Source organism: Pongo abelii, chromosome 7 (assembly GCF_028885655.2).
Source record: "Pongo abelii isolate AG06213 chromosome 7, NHGRI_mPonAbe1-v2.0_pri, whole genome shotgun sequence".
Taxonomy (NCBI): Eukaryota; Metazoa; Chordata; class Mammalia; order Primates; family Hominidae; genus Pongo; species Pongo abelii.
Window position 1 is genome coordinate 140,664,684 of NC_071992.2, and position 17,507 is coordinate 140,682,190.

Consider the following 17,507-nt stretch of genomic DNA (forward strand, 5'->3'; position numbering starts at 1 on the left):
TATTTACTGAACACTCAAAATTTTATAAAAAGCAGCTTCCAGAACCAATACATATTACAAATTTAACAGGTTAGAAGAGTATAATGAAATTCTAAAAATTCACTAAATATAACATTTACAGTGAAGAGAAAGCTACTTAAGTACAGAAAATAATGATGAAACTGGTTAGGATTAATTAGCATTTTGGGATTCATTTACTAGCATCTCTAAAATTGGCCAGTTACAAATATCTTAAAATTAGGTGATAAGGCCATTAAGTTAAGATTACACTAATTGCTATCTTAGTAAAAACTTGGTCAGTAAAACCAAGGCACTCTGTTATAACAATCACTTTGAACTATAAGATGTATGTTTTTAGTGTTTATACCTATATAAATATGTCCTAAAAATTATAATTTATTTTAACTAAAAGGAAAAAATATAGTTTTTCAAAAAGTTAAATAACCATGTACAGAGCACTCCACTGGGCACCTGAGATACAAAGATAAATAAGACTTGGTTCCCAGCCCTAAAGAGGTTTAGGTATGATAACACAGCCATAACAGTAAATTTCAATATCACCTACAAAAAATGATAATAGTATACAGTATTATGAACTATAGATTGTATGAATCTAAGGTGGGAGAATCACAAACTACTTGGGAACAGAAGTCTTAAATAATTCTTAAATTGTTTTGGTATTTGAGGAAAGTTACTAATCTTTAATATAAATTACATTCTACCTGTCAGAGAAAAAATAACTGGCTTTTTAAAAAAATTACATAAATTTGCTCTCTAGTATGTAATGATCTACTAATTTGTGGCTTCTTCAATTTACTCTCAGAAACACTATTCTATAACTTGCCAGTTGTTAGCAAATCACATTTCATATTTAGCTTTAATTTGCAACCTACTCTAATTCACTATACTGTTAAATAATTCACTTCTTCCATCTTTATAATAACATCCCAACTTGTTTTACATTATTTTGGTATATTCTTGAATATTTATTTATTCTTGAATATTTATTCCTATCATAATAGAGAAAAGAAAGAACACTAGCAGCATTGTAATAAGGTCCTTCTTCACGTAGTTTTAAATAAACTTTATTTTTTTCATTCTTACAAACAGTCAGCCAGAAGCATTTTCTCTACCAGAGAACAGTTGTATCTAGCCTTGGGCCTAGAAATTCTAGTTCTGCATTTACCCAACTTAAATTCAAACTAAAGTAAATACATCCTTTTTCCTGGAAATTAAGAAAACTTCTATAATAAAAATAATTCTATTTCTAAATGGCAACAATATTTTAATAATATTAGACATTTTTAACAATATTAGATATTTTACAATATTGTGTTACATCCTTAGCCAAGTTTATAAACTTTGTGCTTCATATAATGAGCAGGATAATCCACTCTATCTGGAGAGATTTAATTTGCTGACTCTTCTGTGCTATCAATAAATGATACAGTTATTTCAAGGTCAAAAGATAGATAAACATATATTCAACAATTATAGAACCATTACCATATCTCAGCTGTCCTGGGGTGGGTGGTGGAGCTTCCAATTTTTCTAAAGGGGAGAAAAAGGATGTGGGGCAAGAATTAGTTACTATAGCATGATATTTTTTATTACAATGAAGAAAATACCAGAAGATTTACAACGTGGGAGAATATCAGAGTTTATTCATAAATTATCTTTAGGTTAATGGACCAAACTTGTCCATACAGAAAATATTAATCAGCATGGATTAAATCAGAAGGCCAGCAAATGAAACTGAGCTTAGTTACAAGCCTAACATGGACTCTAGCCCTGGAAGTTCATTTGTTTTTTGTTTTTCAGATTTCTTTAAAGTCCTTGCATCTAGATAATGAGTCTGTTTGCATTAATTACACTAGAAAAACACTTTAGAAATAAAGGTACTCTTCTTTAGGACGGCAACCCTAGATGACTTAAGAAATACACAAACAAGCATCATTGATAGTGGAAAACACGAATATTCAAATAGATCTACATATCTTTAAAATGAAGAAAATATTTTTAAAGCAATGTATGAAAACAATGACTTCACTGAATTGTATTTTGTTCCTTAATCTCTGTTGATATAACTGAATATTTTAACTTTTATAATATATTAATAGTATTATATAATATTGATATATATTTATTAATATATAATATATATTATATTAATATATAATATAACTGAATATTTTAACTTTTGGAACCTATACACTGGATAATAGGGTATTCTACACATTAAAACAACTTTTAAAAGTAGGGTGTTGTTCAGAATCACAAGTAACAAAGTTTTCCCAAGTATAAGCCAGAGAGTATCTTTACGTGTCAACATTATATCTAAAAATTAATAATTATTACAGGCAGTAGCCTACCTAGTCTTATAACAATAACCATCTCACCATTTGTCTAAGAGTAAACTAAGGTAAAAAGGTAGAAAATTCTACCTTCTTTATGATCAACCAACTGGACAGAATTAATTGTTATCATACAGAGAAGAACCCATATAGTGGATCACTCTAAAGATTTAGTACAACCAGATTATCCAAAGAAACACATTACAAACTAGATGTACATCTTCAAAAATATTTATTTATATTTTATGACAACAAAAGAACTAAGGAATTTAGTATAAAAAGTAAAACTCAAATAAATCTCCATTGATAACCTACATAAAAGGAAATATGGTCCACATTAGTGACTGGTATTTTCCAAGTTCCATAATGGCTTTACAGTAAGAAATACACTAAAACCTCGAGTTTAATTAACTTTCATATTATTTAGAAAGTTCTAAGAAAGCAAACTTAAACTTTATTTTTCCTTTTTTAGAAGAATTAAGAAATGAAGATACATATACTAATCTTATAGAATTTCACATCTGATTAAAATATATTCTTTTTTGATTAGCATGATTAACTCAAAATCTCCTTTGAAAGCATCCAAGTGGTTTGCCAAATTTCTAACTAAGAATACAGGATACTGCTATACTCCAAAGAATTTTCTGGTGAAGTAAACATGCAAAAGTGGTTATTTACATACCAGAACTATTTGTTAGTTGCATTAGTCTCATCATCACTACACTTCTGACACTGTGAGAAGTCCTTGTCAGTTGACTGGAACATCTTGAAATACCTAAAAATTCAACAAGCAGGACCTCCCCAGTAGAATGAGAGTATATGGAGTCCTTGCTTTTACTTCTTCAAATTCCCAACTCATTGAGTAACACATTAAAAATATTCTACAACAGCAAAGAAGAAAAGATAAGGGCTAGGCAAGTAAAAAACGTGTAGTAATAAAGAAAAAAATCAAATAATGTAATCAATATTCCTAATCTTTCTTTCCTACTACACATAAAAAATTAAAAACTAGAGGTAATAAAAAATGTTAAGAGAAAGCAATATAAAATAAAGGAGATACAGCAGGGAGGAAAACTACTGGCACAGAGGTGAAAGTAAAATCAAAACACAGATTCTGCCTCCTGCTTCACAAAGAACCTGCAGAGTACAAGAGGAATCATGAAAAGAACATTTCCTAAAAGTGACAATCTTATTAGGAAGTATCCATTAAATTATTTTATTTTATTATTATTTTTTTGAGATGGAGTCTCGCTCTGTCTCTCCCAGGCTGAAGTGCAGTGGTGCGATCTCGGTTCACTGCAGCCTCCACCTCCCAGACTTAAGTAAGTCTACTGTTTCAGCCTCCCTACAGGTATGTGCCACCACACCTGGCTAATTTTGTATTTTTAGTAGAGATGAGGTTTCACCATGTTGGCCAGGCTGGTCTCAAACTGACCTCAGGTGATCCACCCACCTCGGCCTCCCAAAGTGCTAGGATTACAGGCGTGAGCCACCATGCCCAGCCCAATTTTTTTTTAAATCAGAAATTATTCTTTCTTATGTTAACTGAATCAAAACAAAACATACATCAGAAGTAAAAAAAAAAAAATTACCTATAAAATACACAACGGAACTTGTAAATCAGCCTAAGGTTTCAGTCATCTGTATAGGTTTTAAAATGTAATTACTGCCAGTATAACATCCCTGAAAATAGTCACAATACATCCCAGAAGGTTTATTTCCATATATATATTTTATGAATCAATTTCAGAATTTCCTTTTGACATACAATAAACTATCTACACTTACATTGGAAACGTATTCTGCTCCAATGTTTTATTAAGTGAACTATGGAGTTAAAACAGTTCTTTCCATCTGTGTGTGTGTGTGTGTGTCTGTGTGTGTCTGTGTCTGTGTGTATTATATACATCATACTCTTTTCCTTTTCTGGATATTTTAAAACAATAAAATAACTATTAAGCTTGTACTTCACCATACCACATTTGCCACATTACTTTCCATAATGGCTGAGTAACCTCTTATCAGAGGAATTCTCCTGCAAGGAACAACTACAAACTACAAACAAAAATACAACAAATTAACTACCTGAAAGCACTGGAAAATTATCGAAACCGGGTTGATCTAGAGGGGAATCAACACAGAAAAAGAAATGACACTAAGTGAGTTAGTTACCTGTTTGTTGCAGCTTTCAGCCTGTGGGCAGGCTCCAGTCACAACATGCAGAGCAACTAAAGCTCTGATGAAAATTCCTCAGTCTATCTGTCTGAAGAACCAGAGGATGAGGTGCCAGGTAACCAAACAACTAGAAAGTGAGGGAGGAATCCTGGAAAGGATAGAGTCAGAAAGGAAGAGTCCTAAATTCTGTGCATACATTCAGTTCAAGTCTACAGCTGACTTGTGGAAAGACACATGTGCAGGGAAAACTCCAAAAACACCGACTAAGGGCAAAATAAGTAAAGATTTGAGGGCAGCCCACAAGAGTTTGCAGTTTGAACCTAACCATTAAATGCCTGCTAAGACAAACAAAAATCAATGCTTTTCAGATGAACAAGACAGAATCCAGAGTCTCTACAATGTAGTAATTACAGGAATAACTAGAATACATACAAAATTACTTCACAAACAAGGAAAAAGGAAAATGTGACCCATTTTCAGAAGACAATAGAGACCAATCCCAAAGTCACTCACATGTTAGAATTAGCAGACAAAAACTTTAAATGAGCAATTAAAATTGTATTCAAAGATGTAAATAAAAATATGCTTAAATGAATAAGACAGGATATCTCATCAGAGAAACAGAAGAAAATATCGAAAAAAGAACCAATAAGAAGTTCTAGAACTGAAAGATACATTATCCGAAATTATAAAATTAACTAGGGCCGGGCACGGTGGCTCACACCTGTAATCCCAGCATTTTGGGAGGCCAAGGTGGGTGGATCACAAGGTCAGGAGTTTGAGACCAGCCTGACCAACATGGTGAAACCCCATCTGTACTAAAAATACAAAAATTAGCCAGGCATGGTGGGGGGTACCTGTCATCCCAGCTACTCAGGAGGCTAAGGCAGGAGAATTGCTTGAACCCAGGAGGTGGAGGTTGCAGTGAGTCACGATCACACCACTGCACTCCAGCCTGGGCGACAGAGCAAGACTCTGTCTCAAAAAAAAAAAAAAGAAAATTAAAAATTAAAAAAAAAATTAACTGGATAGGCTTACAAGCAGAATGAAGGTGAGAGAAGAGTTAGTGAAAATGATGTCAGATCAATAAAAATTATTCAGTCTGAACAACAGAGACTAAAAGGATTGAAAAAATAATAAACCTGAGTCTCAGGGACCGATGGCTAAATAGTAAAAGGGCTAATATATGCTAATATATGTATGATTGTAATTAAAAGGCAAGTAGAAAAACTAGGAACAAAAACTCTTTGAATAAATAATGGCTACAAATTTCCCAAATTTAGTGCAAGACAAAAATTTCAAAAGATTCAAGAAGTTCAGTGAACTTCTAGTGGAATAAACATGAAGGAAAATTATCATAAAGGAAAAAATCTTGAAAGCAGTCAGAACTAAATACATATTAAACACAAAAAAAATGACTTAAGTATGCAGAAAGAAAATGGGCGTCAGTCCACTATTCTACATCCAAAAATGTATCCTTTAAGAATGAAGGCAAAATGTATTTCAGATAACTGAAGCTATAAGAATGTGTTAACAGTCAACCTGCAATACAGAAAGTGCAAGAGAAATTCTTTAGTCTGAAGGGAAATAGCAGTTGAAAAGTAAATTCTTGAGGAAGGAATAAAGAGCATCAGAAATGGTAAATGTCTGGGTAAATATAAAAGATTACTTTTTCCTAGTGATTTAATTTAAATAAATATGACTGTCTAATGCAAAAATTATAACACTGTCTTATAGTGTTTATAAAATATGTAGATGAATACATATGACATCATAACATTAAAGATGAACGGGGCAGTAAATGGACTGATTAGGTAATTTAGTTGCAACATTTCTATGATGAAAATAAAATGGTCCAATATTAGCTATAAGAGGCTGCAAAAAGTTAAGAATACATGCTGTAATCCCTAGAGTAACTACACATACAGACGAAATACAAAGAGAACATAGTTAAGAACCTAATAAATAACTTGAAGGAGAATTTGAAGGAATGTTCAATTAAGCAAAAAGAATGCAGGAAAGGAAAACAGAAACAAAAAACAGAGGGTCAAACAGAAAACAAATAGCAAAATAGTAAACTTATATCCAACCATATCAATAATTACATTCAATTTTAATGGACTAAACACTTCAATTAAAATGCAGAGACTATATAAATGAACAAAAAAAGTAAGACCCAACTATTTGATATCCCAAGGATTACAGTTTAATAGGTTGAAAGTAAATGGATGGCAAAAAATATGCTACACAAACAGTAGGCTTATAAAGGCTGGAGCGGCTATATTTATATCAGATGAGGTAGACTTAAAGACAAAGAATATTACCAAAAATAAACCAGGGACATTTCAAAATGACAAAAGGGTCAATGCATCAGGAGGCATAACAACTGCATGTTTATGCCTAATAACAGAATTTCATAATGCATGATGCTGAATCTAACAGAATTAACAAATACTTCCATAATCATACTTGGAGATATAAAAGCCTTTTTCTTAGTAATTGACAGAAAACTAGGCAAAAATATCAGTGAGATATAAACTTGAACACTACCAACTATGTTGATCTAATTGATATTTATACAAAATGACACCCAACAACTGTAGAATACATATTCTTTTCAAGTGCAGATGGCACATTCCTCAAAATAGAACATACGCTGATCCACAAACGTGTTAGTAACTTTGATTAAAATCATAAATATGTTCTCTGACTATAATGGAATCAATAAGATACATGAAAAAACAAATTTGGAAATTAAACATCTTCTAAATACATGGACCAAAGAGGAAATCAAAAAGGAAATTAGAAAATATTTCAAACTCAGTAACAATGAAAATGCAATATATCAAAATTTGTAGAATGTGGCTAAATGAATGCTTGGGGGGAAATTTACAGTTTGAAATACTTACATTAAAAAGCAGAAAGGTCTAAAATAAATAAACTACAGTTCTATCTTAAGAAGCTACAGAGCAAAGTAAACATAAACTAAGTAATAGAAAGAAGCAATGAAACAGAAAGCAAACAATAAAGAGTCAAAATTGGTTCTTTGAAAAGATCAATAAAATTGATTAAGCAAACAAAAATCTGACTAGCTCTAACAAAATTGATTTGTTACCAAAAAACTTTATACGTAAACATACACACACACACACACACACACACCCCTTCCAAACCTAGATGGTTTCATTGATGAATTTTGTTAAAACATTTAAAGAAAAAAACATCAATCCTACAAACTCAAAAGCTCTTCCAAAAAACAGATGAGGAAATACTTTTCAACTCATTTAATGAGGACAGAACAACATTAAAAACAAAGCCTAACCAAGAAATTTACAAAGAAGAGAAAACCAGATGACTATTCCTCATGAACACAGAACAAAAAGCCTTAATGGCATAATAAATATTCTGCTTTCCTAAGTATAAGAGTTTATTCATAATGGCGGCAAAAATAACCAACATCCAAACTTCCTTACATGTCCTCTTTCTTAGACATTTTCCAATGAAGGAAACATTGCTCTTAATAGGATTCCATGTGTAGAAATACATAGGATAGAAAAATTATATACAAGAATCCATGAGATAATATTTACATATAAATTTCTTTCCTTTAGATTTCACATTTTAAAGTCTTTGCTAAAGGGTAAATAAGATAAGACAGTTACTATAAACTGCTGATTTATGTTGTAGTAAGTCAAATGAAAATTTTTGAAATAAGACTCTCCAGTCTGCTCATGAGGAAGTAGAGTTTTAAGAAGTCAATAAAGCTTTAGGAACACTTTTACACTGTTGGTGGGACTGTAAACTAGTTCAACCATTGTGGAAGTCAGTGTGGCGATTCCTCAGGGATCTAGAACTAGAAATACCATTTGACCCAGCCATCCCATTACTGGGTATATACCCAAAGGACTATAAATCATGCTGCTATAAAGACACATGCACACATATGTTTATTGTGGCACTATTCACAATAGCAAAGACTTGGAACCAACCCAAATGTCCAACAATGATAGACTGGATTAAGAAAGTGTGGCACATATACACCATGGAATACTATGCAGCCATAAAAAATGATGAGTTCATGTCCTTTGTAGGGACATGGATGAAATTGGAAATCATCGTTCTCAGTAAACTATCGCAAGGACAAAAAACCAAACACTGCATGTTCTCACTCATAGGTGGGAATTGAACAATGAGAACACATGGACACAGGAAGGGGAACATCACACTCTGGGGACTGTTGTGGGGTCGGGGGATGGGGGAGGGATAGCATTAGGAGATATACCTAATGCTAAATGACGAGTTAATGGGTGCAGCACACCAGCATGGCACATGTATACATATGTAACTAACCTGCACATTGTGCACATGTACCCTAAAACTTAAAGTATAATAATAATAAAATAAAATAAAAAGAAGTCAACAAAGCCTTTTCCTTTGACTCCGCTTTTTAGTCAAAACTGATTGTTATAATAGGGGTTTGACTGCAAATATTTTACATTAAACAAGCCATTTTTATATAAAAGTATTACATACTTATACTCATAGTTGCATATGTTAAAAGGATGAGGATATTGAGTTTGTTTTTTATTAAAAGGAATTTTGAGGTAAAAATTAGAAAATAACATCTAAAATACTAAATTTATTTGGTTTATTTTTCATTATAAAGGTTATATAATTATAGAAAGTTAATAAGATTCAGAAAAGCGAAAAGAAACTTAAAAGCATCCACAGTTTATCAGAAATAAATGTTTTGACGTATTGTCCTTCAATCTTTTTCCTATAAAGAAACATACACAAAACTGTATTCTGCCTTTTCCACAAAGCATTAAATAATGAATATTTCCCACATCTTTAAATTTTTTAAGAAAATAATTTTATTTGTGAGAATTTATTTCATAATATAGTCATTTCATTAATAGCCTATTATTAGATATGTTATTTTTCATACTTTCAAATAACATTAACTTGTACCTAAATTATTTTGCACTCCTCTGAAAATTCCTTAGAATAGATTCCTATAAGTGGCATTACTGAACCAAAGAGAGCGAGAAAGAGCAACAGCAAGAGAGAATATATGTAAGGGTGTTTTTTTTTTTATTTCTGCAAAATTCATCGCAGAAAAAGTATGTCAAGTTACCCCCATCTCACTGCATTTTTATTTTTTTAATGTTACACTCACATTTTCATGTTTTCAGAATGCAGGCAAAATGTCATTAAGACAAAATCCTTAAAAGAAAGTTCCAAGCAATGATTTCAAACTTATTTTAATTGACAACAAGATTCCAATACATAAAACAGAACAAGTCTGAATGTCCACTATAAGATTTAACCTGTATATCTCCTCTTTATTATACTTCCCTTTAAAAATAACTTCTTTATAAAAAACCTTCAGTCCAATATTAACAAAAGCATCTAAAATACTTTTTAGGATAAACTACGCCTGATATATTTCTTTTTTAAATAAGTTATGCTACTGTTAAATTAAATTTGGCCTAAAGCTGCCTGAGTACATAGTGAACTGTAAGCTGATAAAGTATGTAAACCAACTGCAACCCACCTTAAGAATATATTCTTGGCTAGGCCCGGTGGCTCACGCCTGTAATCCCAGCACTTTGGGAGGCCAAGGTGAGTGGATCACAAGGTCAGGAGTTCCAGATCAGCCTGGCCAATATGGCGAAACCCCATCTCTACTAAAAATACAAAAAATTAGCTGGGCGTGGTGGCAGGCGCCTGTAGTCCCAGCTACTCAGGAGGCTGCAGCAGGTGAATCACTTGAACCTCGGAGGCAGAGCTTGCATCAGTGAGCCAAGATCGCACCACTGTACTCCAGCCTGGGCGACAGAGCAAGACTCTGTCTCAAAAAAAAAAAAAAATATATATATATATATATATATATATATTCTTGCAACAAGTAGCTGAATCTTGACCAATCATAGCAGCTGAGGTTTCAGCCAATTACAGGCTGCAAACTGCTCACACATGTCCAAACAAGGCAGACACAAGCTATAAGCAAAAAAAGCTATTTCTGTATATAATTTCATTTTTCTATCTATAAATACAGTCTGCCCACATTGCTGGATGAAGCTCTCTGAACCTTTTAAGGATCAGAGTGCTGCCCAATTCATGAGTTACTTCTTTGCCCAAATAATCTTTGTTATATTTAATCTGTCTAATGTTTTTCTTTTAGCAATTCGGCATCAAAAGTGAGATCTGAAGTATACCTCCAGGAGCACCAAGTGTCCAAGCAAAGGGCCAGAGCCCATTGTGCACATTGATCCCTCTGATTTGAGCAGCATGAATTTGAGTTTTGAGCTCGCTGACTTTATTTGGGCATTTTTTACTAGATGGGGTTCAGGATTGGATTAGATTGGATCCAGTTGGAGGACTCAGGTAGGTACCTTTTCAAAGTGGTTTCCCCTAAATCTGAAGAGTCTGGGACTCCACCTTCTGGGACACTGGCTAACTTTATAGAGAAAAATTACAGGCCCAGAACCTGTGTATTTTTGGAAAAAAAAAAGTCCTTAATCTTACTAAGGACAACTTAGAATTACAGTGGCCACCATAGGGAAGTTTTAACCTAGATTAAATTGCTCACTTGTGAGGTGTATCAGAAAAGAAAGGATCCCAATGCCACAAAAGCAATGGGATGCATTCTTTAACTGGCAAGCAGAGGCATTTAAAAGATAAATCAAAGACAGCCTCTTTAAAAGCTTCTTTACAGAAGGCAAGTAAAGACATCTTAAAGTCTTTTTCACAAATATCATTCAAAAGTTGTAGCTATCTGGGCAGGAAATATTATTCCACTGGCCAGAAAAACAATTTGGATCCAGGTATTCTTTAATAAATTCATGAGTGTTGTATTACTGTATGTGGAACATGGCTAAAAGTTTTAAATGAAAGGTGTAAGATCTGTTTCTGTTTATATGTTTATGTATGTCTGCATCTATGACGTATATCTATATATGTGTGATGTTTTCTATTTCCTTATGATATTGCCAAATTAAAGTGTATAAGAATGCTATCTAATTGACTTAAAGAAAAATAAGCACTTAGATAAATGAAGTATTTACTCAGAAAAAATAAGAAATGACCCAAATGATTTTTGAAGCTCACATGACTTGGGTAATCTTTGGCAAATAAGAATATTATTGGTTTGATTAAAACAAACATATCTTCACAGTTGTTAACATTAAAATTAACACAGATACACGACTTTTCCTACCTAGGTTTACCGGTGAAATAAACTTATGTTATCTCTACATTACAAAATTCATCAGCAAGAAAAGTAATTTAAGATGATGACTAGCTGTTTGATGTCCCATCTTGCTAAGCAATCCAAGCATAATTATTAAAAACGAGTGAGTTAAATAGAGGTAAAAGTCCCATGTGAATGATGTCTTCCCTATACCAGAAAGTTTTAACATTCTTATCATCAAGAATGGAAATTTAAGGCTGAGAAAAATGTGCACAAACAATAGGCCTAGCCAAAAATCCAAAGAAGATAGATAACATTTTGCTTCTTCTACAGTTTATTACAGAGACTAAAGATACTTGGGGCCATTAGTAAACATGTTCTGTGCCACACTGACAAACTGTGCTATAAGAAAGTACATGCTTCCAGATATTATGATTCATAGATTTGCAAATCTTCACATGGCTTGCGTGACAAATAGTTCACAATTACTTGCTTCCTAATGTCCTTTGGAAATTAAGGTCATTAAGAGTTCAGAATTCTAATTTATATATATACTAAAATTACTAGAAATAAGAGAAATAAATTCATATAAAGTATAAAAGAAAAGTAATACATGATTTTGGTAAGCAAAAGCTATAAAGTATGTGGCTGTTTTGTTTCATTAAGGGAAAATGTAATTTTTGTTTGAAAGCAGAATGACTGGTCATCCCAAGATGAGAACAGGAAAAGTATAAAACAAAATCTAAATGCAGAAGAAAGTTGTAGGTTTGCAAAGGACGAATCTTGTAAAAAGAATTTTATGTGTGACAAAGCCAGCTAAGATTAGAAGGGAATTATTTGTAAGTTTTTCTAAAAACTGAACATTAATATCAAAAGTATACTAATACAAAATTAGAATTTGGTTCCCTGTATTAAAACAGTAAGAATTTCTTGGACTACTGGTCTACTTTTAATAGGAAATTGTGAAAAGTTTTTCTTTACCTTTTAGGTAACTGATCTAGGAAACAGATTATATGTTTTACCAAAGTAATTTCTTGTGGTCCATGTTGCTTTTCTTGGGTGTTTGACCACTTAAGAAAACAAAATCTTCTCTATTAAAATTTAGAGCTAAGGTTTCTCTATAATTATGTAGCTTTCTGTATTTACCTTTGAAGTCCTGTAATTTTCACTTTTGTTAAAGGAATGACTACTGTTCACAGTGACCTGTAACCCTATTTTAATCACGCATTTTAAACATTTGATATTTTTGACACATTTCCCAAAATTAGATTCTTAATAAAGTGTTTTTCTTAACCTTAACTTTGATTTTCCAGTTAAGCCCTTGAAACATCTCATATATAAGCATTCAAAAGAATGCTTCTCCTTATATAATATAGACAGATATTAAACTAACTGGGCTTATTTGACATATTAAATAATATAAGAAGTATTGCCAAATAAGTAATGCTAAACTTTGAGTTTCATTTGTGTGGATGTGTTTCAGAAACTGTATGAAATTCATAGCAATCTGATAGTTTTGGTATAATACAATCAGTCATCATTCTAGTTATTATATTCATATGTTGTATGCAACAGAAATAATCAAATTTCCCTGTCAACTGTATCATCACTGTAATGAACTCTCATCAAATATTTAATCATGGCCATTTTAAGTTTTGTCATTCATATTTGGTTAATTATTTACTCTTGTACTTTCCTGAGCAACTATAAGCCTAAAGGGTTATGTCTTCAAGGAGATTCATGTAAAGAATTCTGAGAAGTACAAGTTTCTGATAACTTTAAGATCATACCATTGGACTGAGTCCAAGAACTCTAAGGAAGAAACTCATTGGTTCATAAAACTGCTAACCCAACATAAAGCAGAATAAGAATTAATTAAATACTAAGGAAATGCCTTGGCAGATTTTCACAGTAGGTCAGCCAGTACTGAAATTGTTAAGATATGCAATTTGAACGAACTCTATGAGATTAATCCAAGTCAAATTATCTATGATAACCTATATAATAAACAAGTGCTATGCACCTGAATTAGAGAAATAAAATTGTTATATAAAAGGATATAAATCCAATGTTAAGCATGGGCTCATGGAAAGCCTGGACAGCTGCCTGGTCATTCCTGACTCCCAAAAACTTCCATTATTAAAAGCTCTGCACTCCATGACTCATCATAGAAGAGATAAAACAATCCAAATTACAGGGAAAAATTGTTTGAGTGACTGTTATAAGATTGCTAAAGTGGTTTATAACTAATGTTTGGTTTGGCAAACCCATAATTCTGGTAAGATATAATAAAAAACCTCAGGTAATACACTTCTAGCACCTAATGAATCATTTGACCACTTACAGATGAATTTCATTCAATTACCACATTTAACATAGGTTTTATGATTATATAGAAGCTTTCTGATTGTACAAAAGGCCGATGCTATAAGAGCAACTAAAAGGTTATTAGAAAATATGTTTCCTTTATAGGGTATTTCTGGAGAAATCTCCAGTGATAAAGGTACTCATTTCAATGGACAAATTGTAAAACAATTAAATAAGGTATTACAAACACAATGGCATTAAACAAAGCTAACTGAATTGACTTGATGGCCTCGGTCAAAGGTATTACCAATTGATGGCAATCAGATCCACTCCACTAGAAAACACAGATTGATCCCTTATATAACAGTTACTGGAAGGCCTATGTCCCTGATAATAGAACCTCATGTATCTACCACTCTTATAAACTCTGACATGATTCAGTATTGAGAGGTTTAAATGCAAGATGCCAAAGTATATTATCATCAGGTAAAAGAAGCCCTTCATGACCCACCAACTGATGACAATCAGACCTTTCACTATCTAGAACCAGGAGTTTAGGTCTTTTGAAAAAGACACCATAGAACAACTGCCCTTGAATTCTGTTGGAAGAAACAATACCAACATGTTCTCTGCAGTAAAATTTCAGGACCTCGAGTCTTTGATCCACATCTCTTAACTCAAGAGGGCCTCTCTAGACTCTTGAGACTGTATACCAATCAGAGACCTCAAGGTAAGGCTGACCAGGAAAGCTTTTTATTTTACCCAGAAGCAGATGGCATCCTGGATGTGAACAGCTTTCCCAAGATTACAGATCAAGACTTCTCTGTCACTACGAAACCTGTGCCTCTTTTCCTCTTTTGTTCCTGTGTTCCTTTTCTGTTAATATATGGCAAGATAATGTGATAATTAAGATTTCATAACCAACAGCTTCTGCAATTGAATGTTAGATATGTCATGTTACTAACAGTAGGCAAAATCTATAGTGAGGGTTTTGCAGTTAAATTACGCCAGAAATTGTATAAGAAAAGCAAAGGAAGACGATTTGACAGTTTATAGGCAAGTGTGTAACCCTAATTCCTTGTCAGTAGCCTCCAACCTTGCAATGATTCCAATAATGGAGCCTTAGACAAATATTGCTAGTGCTTCTCTAATAGTGGCCTCCAATGTACAAAGCATTTCATAAGGAACGGCCTGTTGTGCACCTCCAAGATACATTTTTATCTGTGGAGGATTTTATGATCAACCATATATGTGGGTAACTCTATGTATCAATAAGTGGAAAATAAGGAACCAATGTGGTTTAGGGATTCTAATGGTATCACTGTCACTCCATAACCAACTGGAAAATGAACATTGGTCTATACCTCTTAATTTGCACTATAAAATAAAGGGGAATTTGCCAGCAGGTGCAAATCCCTCTAAACAGGCATTTTTATTTTTATTTTTTCTGGTAAAATACTCCTTCCCTGGCTTGGCATAAATGTAAATGAGATTATGATTAGAAATTTGTCTCAAACATTAGCTACTACAACTGACTCTACTGCAAAGGCTATAGCTGCCCAGCAAACTTCTTCAAATTCTCTTGCAAAAATTGTTTCAGACAGCATCATTCCTTTGGACTCTGCTGTCTGAACAAAGAAGACTGCATGCAATAGCTAACGCCTCCTGCTGCACTTGCATAAATACATCTGGTATGATAGCAACTCAGTTGCCAGAAATCAGTAAGTAAGCTACTTTGTTAAAACAAGTAGATTCTTCTTTTGGCTCATTTTTGATATATTTGATTTTGATTGGTTCAACTGACAGGAGCTCCTGTTAAGAAGTATACTTCAGTCTCTTAGTATTATCCTCCTGATAGCCATGATAACAGTCTCCCTGGTGCACCACATCCTCTCAAGAGTATTAAGTGCTCATGTATAGCCATCCAGTATACATCAAATGGCTTCGGTATGGTTAGAATAATAAAAACATGAAGAGAACATAAATGTTCAGCTTACCTGACATTAACAATTGTGAATTCCATAGAGACCAAACAAGTCTGTTATGATGGTGAGTGACAAAGAATGGTGTCAATGCCCAAAATTTTGGTCAATCTGTCAAAACTGAGAGACTGATCAAAAGGGGGAAATTGTTAAATTAAATTTGGCCTAGAGCTGCCTCCATATGTAGCAAACTGCAATCTAATTTCGTATGTAAACAAACTGCAACCTACCTCAAGAGTATATTCTTGTAACAAGTAGCTGAGCTTTGGCCAATCATAGGAGCTGACCTTTCAGCCAATGACAGGCTGCAAACTGCTCAGACATGTCCAAATAAGGAAAACACCAACTTGTAAACAAAAGGCTGTTTCTGTATAGCACTTCCATCTGTCTATAAATACTGCCTGCCCATGTGTTGGTGGGAGGAACTCTCTAAACCTGTGCTGGTTTGTCACCAGTAACAGTTCAGAGAGCTGCCCAACACATGAGTTGTCTCTTTGTTCAAATGAACTCTGCTAACTTTAATTTTTCTAAAGATTATCTTTTAACACTACTAAGAGATACATCCTAAATTGAAAATCAATAGACTTTAGTAAAAGAAATGTACAACACCTATAGTTTCTACATTTTAGCCTCCATCATAAAATTACAAAACATGTTTATAACAATGGTGATGCTGGAACACAGAAACAGGGCTAACGGCATACAGAATGAGCTCTGTTATTTAATAGAAACTATAATTTGTCATTTTCATGTTGAATGTTCCATTAAATTTAACATTACTGTATTAATCCATTCTTACACTGCTATAAAGATACTACCTGCGACTGAGTAATTTATAAAGAAAGGAGGTTTATTTTTTTTTTATTTATTTATTTATTTATTTATTTATTTATTTATTTTGAGATGGAGTCTTGCTCTCCCAGGCTGGAGTGCAATGGTGCAATGGTGCAATCTTGGCTCACTGCAACCTCTTGCAGTGAATTCTTCCGCCTCAGCCTCCTGAGTAGCTGGGATTACAGGCGCATGCCACCACACCTAGCTAATTTTTGTATATTTTTTAGCAGAGACAGGGTTTCACCATGTTGGTCAGGCTGGTCTGGAACTCCTGACCTGGTGATCCGCCCGCCTCCACCTCCCATAGTGCTGGGATTACAGGCATGAGCCACCATGCCCTGCCAAGAAAGGAGGTTTAATTGACTCGCAGTTCCAAATGGCCAGGAAGCCTTCAGGAAACTTACAATCATGGCAGAAGGTGAAGGGAAAGCAAGGCATATCTTACATGGCAGCAAGAGAGACAGAGCATGCAGGGAAAACTGCCACTTTTAAAACCATCAGATCTCGTGAGAACTTCCTCACTATCATGAGAACACCATGGGGGAAACCACCCCCATGATCCAATCACTTCCTACAAGGTCCCTCCCTCAACACGTGGGGATTACAATTTGAGATGAGATTTGGGTGGGGACACAGAGCGAAACTATAGCACACACTTTA

The 17,507-nt window shown here is 33.5% G+C and overlaps 1 protein-coding gene across 1 annotated transcript in view; it reads right to left on the reverse strand.

Annotated features, from left to right (window-relative positions):
* The window catches only part of TMEM65 (transmembrane protein 65), a 71,734-nt gene that overhangs the window by 23,190 nt on the left and 31,037 nt on the right, over positions 1 to 17,507 (reverse strand). The window contains exon 2 of the mRNA XM_024251625.3: positions 1,507 to 1,551. Within this exon, the coding sequence (XP_024107393.1) occupies positions 1,507 to 1,551 (45 nt within the window). The remainder of the gene's footprint in view (positions 1 to 1,506; positions 1,552 to 17,507) is intronic.